This window comes from Bison bison, unplaced genomic scaffold, assembly GCF_000754665.1.
Source record: "Bison bison bison isolate TAMUID 2011002044 unplaced genomic scaffold, Bison_UMD1.0 scf7180017855360, whole genome shotgun sequence".
NCBI lineage: Eukaryota > Metazoa > Chordata > Mammalia > Artiodactyla > Bovidae > Bison > Bison bison.
Window position 1 is genome coordinate 157,921 of NW_011485933.1, and position 5,189 is coordinate 163,109.

At 57.4% G+C, this 5,189-nt stretch overlaps 1 protein-coding gene across 1 annotated transcript in view; it reads right to left on the minus strand.

Annotated features, from left to right (window-relative positions):
• The window catches only part of KIF25 (kinesin family member 25), a 30,716-nt gene that overhangs the window by 914 nt on the left and 24,613 nt on the right, over window positions 1-5,189 (minus strand). The window contains exons 9-14 of the mRNA XM_010858763.1: window positions 3,500-3,676; window positions 2,143-2,315; window positions 1,834-1,922; window positions 1,124-1,175; window positions 824-1,018; window positions 288-443 (exon numbers count right to left, since the gene is read on the minus strand). Coding sequence (XP_010857065.1) covers window positions 288-443; window positions 824-1,018; window positions 1,124-1,175; window positions 1,834-1,922; window positions 2,143-2,315; window positions 3,500-3,676 — 842 coding nt within the window. The remainder of the gene's footprint in view (window positions 1-287; window positions 444-823; window positions 1,019-1,123; window positions 1,176-1,833; window positions 1,923-2,142; window positions 2,316-3,499; window positions 3,677-5,189) is intronic.

Below are 5,189 nucleotides of genomic sequence, written 5' to 3' on the forward strand. Positions count from 1 at the left end.
TGCAGGGGCCACACCCGGGGAACATGGGACCCAGCCCGAGGGGCCGGTGGTGCCCACGTTCCACAGCCACCGGGTCACACAACCCTTGAGACAGCCACCGTGTTAACAAGAGCTGCGAATCCTGAGGGAGGGAGGCAGAGACCCCCAGAGCCAGCCAGCCCCCTGGGCAGTGTGGCAAGGAGGAGCAGGCCCAGGGGCAGGGGACAGGGGCAGGGGGGAGCAGGGGGCAGGGGCAGGGGGCAGAGCAGGGGGCAGCGGCCCCCCGGGCAGCCGTGGCGCAGAAGTACCAAGTGCGTCCTGCAGGAGGTGGGTGAGCCGGCTGTTGCGGTAGGGGATGTGGCCTCTGCCCTCCGCCAGCGCCCCCAGGACGTCCGAGAGGGCTGCCAGGCTCCGGTTTATGCAGGAAGTCTCCCTCAGGGCTGGCCCCGTCACTCCAGACACACCTGGGGGATACAGAGACCCCTCATACAAGATTTGCATGAATCCTTGCTGACATCAAGAGGCATCAGAAAAGCAAAACAGAGGCAGAATGGGGAGACTGCACTCTGCAGGGCTGCGTGGAGGAGACCCTGTCACTGGACGTCCCCCCATGATGACCTGTGGCCCCGGCAGGGAAAGCCCTGGGGGAGCCGGGCTCCCCTCCCTGTCGGGAGCCTGCGGGGCGGCATGTGAACTAACGCTCTGGGCCTCGGTGCTGAGACGGCACCTGGAGGGAGGGGCGAGACTCAGAGGGCATAGGGGGGACGCCACCCCTGCGAGCCCCGCCTGCTCACGGTCAGGACCCCGAGGCCTGGCCACCCAGGGGCAGGCTCCCCGCACTCACCTGCACACTCGCTGCCCGCCAGGTCCACGAGCTGCAGGGTGGCACGCACCTGCCCCAGGGGGTCCGGGGCTGCCCGCCCGAGTCCGTGCCCGCGGGTCCTCAGGGGCACAGGCGGGCTCTGCCTCCTCCCGGTGGCCGGTGACCGGGGTCCAGGCTGGCAGGGCTCTGCGGACGCTGACCGATCTGACCGTGGAGCTGCAGCAGGGGTGTGAGAAGAGACGAGAGACGGTGCCCAAGCTCCCTGGGTCTCTCCCCAAAGGCGGGAGCCCCCCAGCTCTGCCCCGCAGGCCTGCACCTCACAAGAAGTGAGACTCTTCCTCTTGAACATGGACAGGAAAAGGGCCCAGAGACCCTGAAGGGGTCAAAACGTGGATTAAAGTCTAACTCTGCGTGCTCAGTCGCTAACTCACATGACCCCGTGGACTGCAGCCCACCAGGCTCCTCCGTCCATGGGATTCTCCAGGCAAAAGCACTGGAGTGGGGTGCCGTGTCCTGATCCAGGGAATCCTGCACTGGCAGGAGGATTCTCTACCACTGAGCACCCATGAAGCAATGCCTAATCGGTCCCAAGGAAACTAAACAAGCTTTCTTAGAAAGATTTGATAATGCCCTGTGCTTCAAGTGGCCTCGGGACAAGCTGGGTCAGGACGGTTTCTGCTCCCTGGCCTGAGTCTGGAGTGTGGACGCCCTTTGGGGGTTAGCCCCTGGGCCCCGGGCTTCTCCGTGGCCTTCGTTCCTGAGCACGGGGGCGGCCCTCCCCCTGGACGGATGGTCCTCCACAGGGCGCTGGCTCCCTGAACTTGGAGAAACGTGTATTCAGGGCTCCAGCCCTGCCCCGGGGCCCCGAGGGCGGGAGAGGTGGGGGGCAGGAGAGGGTCCGCGCTCCCACCGGCCCCGCAGGTGATGCCAGCGCCCTGCCCTAGACCTTCTGGCCAACGAGGACCTGGCAACACGCGCGTTATCTTCTTACACGGCTGGAACCCTTTGTATACTGGCGCGCGCCTCTATACCAGCACGCACGCCTCTATACCAGCGTGTGCCTCTATACTGGCGCGCGCCTCTATACCAGCGTGTGCCTCTACACTGGCACGTGTGCCTCCTTAAACCCAGGTCACAGTCAGAGTGTCATTCGTGATGAACATGTCGCTTTTCCCAGGAAGACGCGCAGTATGTATCCTGGGCCCCCTCGTTCTCGGCCTGGGTCCCCCGGCTCCCGGAGCCCGGCTCCTGCAGACCCTCCCCGGGCTCTGGGTGTGGCTCAGAGCCTGCAGCAGGCGGGCTCCTCCGGCCCTACATGCATTTTTACCATGGGCACTGACCGGGCGTGGACGGCCGCCTGCTGGGCCCGCGGCGGGAGGCGGCTGTGGCCAGGGTCACGGTTATCACCAGGTGGGATCGCGAGGACTCGGCATGCACCGCGGTGGGCTGCTTCACCCGCAGCTTCAGACCCCCGCCCACGAGCGTCAGGAATTGCGCGGCACTGCAGACCGACCTGCGGGTGCACGAGCGGGTTATGAGGGGCCGGGGGTGGTCAGGGAGGCCCGCCTGCACAGACGCCTCTGACATGAGCCACGTGTACCTGGCTCAGGAGAGCAGTGCGTCTGAGACAGAAGAAAACATAAGAAATCCAGCATTTCACTTAACGAGGTCTGTTGACTTATCTCGTCTCATTGCTTTACCCTGAAGTAATCAGCTGTTTTCGAACCAAATGGAGCTTCCCAATCTTCTCGACATCAAGCCTACTTGAATTTATGGTGCCCTCAAGGACTCCGAGATTTTAAAATATTTTGTCTATCAAACCAAATTTCATCAAATTTATGAAATGCAAACTTAATTTACTTTCTTCTTCTAATTGACGAGATAAGCAGAACTTCTGATCTGCAGGAGAAAACGTTTTGATCATGACATCTAACTGATCGTGTCAGTTATCATGTCATAACTGATCATGACATCAGTTAAAAGCTGGCAGTTTGGGTTAGCTCGCGTAAACTTATGGTCAGAGGCGCGACTTCCTTTAGGCTTTTTCAAATGTTAGAAATGACTCGCAGCACGGACATGTGTATGGCCGAGGCCCTCTGTCCACTTGAGACTATCACAACATTGTTAACTGGCTACACGCCAATACAAAATGGCTTTTTTTAAAAAAAGAAACAGCCTGAAGACCCTGCCTCCGCTGACTTTGAGACCCCAGAATGGGCAGCATAACCTTGACCTTCGTGCCTTCTCCTTCATGGGGGTCAGTCAGGTGACCCCTGCCCAGAGCAAACCTGATTCCTGAACGTGAGTTTAAGAACACGAAGCTCTGGAGGAGAAGCTGATTCCTTGGTGTCTTCGGTAAAATTCTGATATGCCAAGGGACCGAAGGACACTCGTGTCTAACCGAGGGCCTCTGGAGGGTCCTGGGGCTTCTCCACGCCCGTCCCTCAGCCGAGCCTTGGGGATAACACCTGTCCCACCATCTCTTAAAGAGGCTATTTTAAGGCACCATCTAATTTGTCTTCATTATGACTTTAAAAGATCGTTTCTAAAGCAAATTGAAAGTGGAGAACCACACCCTGGGCAAATGAACAGTGAGCCCTCTCTCGGGAGGAGCTCCGAGTCCAACGCCCCGCCTGGCTCTCCGTGGGTCCCCTCGCAGCTGCTGCCACTCGCAGAGCTCAGCACCGGCTCACTCACTGGTAGGTCAGCCCGCAGACCACCGTCTTTCCCTGCTGGGTGGGCAGCACCTGTCGCTTCGCCCCAGATGCTGCTCGACAGCCGTCCTTAGCCAGAAGGTCAAAAATGTCGTTGTTGTAAATTTCCACTATAGAAACGCCCACCTCCGGGCTCCTGGACGGATCTTCTGAAATAAGCCTGGAGGAGGGTGAGACACACAAGGTAACTAAACCGTCAGAGGAACATAGATGACCCCGGGGAGGCGGGGGTCAGAGAGTGACTTCCAACATGTGGCAACCAGAGGCTGAGAAACGGGCTGCAAAGCTCAGGATTCAGGAGCACTGGGCGGCGCCTCACTGGCCACGCAGGAAGAAGGGAACATCCTCTTTAAACTGCAGAGAAAATGACTGTCTTGGGAACACAGTTATTTTATCTGAGTTGTACCTAAATCAATGCTTTCTGCCCTCAAACTCTAAATACACTGTAAAGACGCTTGAGGAGCCCACAGGCGTGACCCAGAAGTCACCACGCCCAAGCCGAGTCCCACACAGAAGCCCAAAGCAGGCTTTGAGCCCTGGTCCAGCAACCAGGCTTGTTTATTTTTAAATCTGTTCCATTTCAGGAAGCTTAAGTCCGTGGTGTTGAGTGAATCCCCCTCCTACAACGCCTTTCAACTAAGCCCTCCCCATGACCTCTCTAAAACCCACCGAGCTGCTAAAGAGAACCACCACTCATCTTATTTTGTTTCAAGCTTTAAAGTACTGCATGCAGACTGCGGATCCATGTAAAAGTAAGGACAAGATACACTTGGAGCGAAACCCACGGTCCTGCCCAGGAAGCAGGGCCTGCTGAGCCCGGCTCCCTCCCAGCCCCAGTGTCCTGGCTCCGTCCCTTGGACCTAATGCCCCACACCATGTGGTCACTGAAGACCAGGCGGTCTTCTCGGGGCATGACCGTGTCCCTGGCGCTGGCCCAGGAAAGCCAGTCTGATTCTGACTGTGTTTCTCTTGTAAAGACACTCTGAGCCCTGGCCTGGGCGAGTCCTCCATAAGCACTGCTAGATGGGCTTTGCATCCGCATCCACAAGACGTCTAAGGATAAAACCAGGATTAGCCTCGTCTAAAGATGAACAGCTAAGGAGATGAAAAAAGAGAATGTGAGCTAAGCTCTCTCGTGAAAGCAATCGCTGGCAGAGTTCATATCTGGATAGTTCTGAGCACTAGGTTTTGCTGAGAAAACTCTAAGCGAATGTCTGAAAAGTGAAAAACCAAGGGGAGCTAATCTACAGACTGTGTGTCCCTCCCGACACGTCAGGAAAAACCCACGTGGCTCCATCTCTCCGAGGGGCCCCAAACCGGAATGAGATGTCTCATCTCTACAGTACCCGGGAGCTCACGGAAACAATTTTCTTCTGTTTGATTATTTGATTTGTTTAATGCATTGATTCACTTGTCCCACAAGAATTACTCAATTGGTGGCAAATTTCAGCAAACAGTGTTAAAAGCTAGTCCTCAGTCTTGGCTTCGAAGAAACAAAGTGCTTATAGGCAAACGACTCCAACGGAGCATGATACGCTTCATATAAAATACGAATAGGCTTCCTGACACGGCACTGCCGGGCGGTCGCTGGGCCCAGAGGCGGTGGAGAGAGGCGGCGACCCCCGTCCATAAAAGGCCCTCCAGGCCTCCCCGCTCTCTGGCCCGGGCTCTGT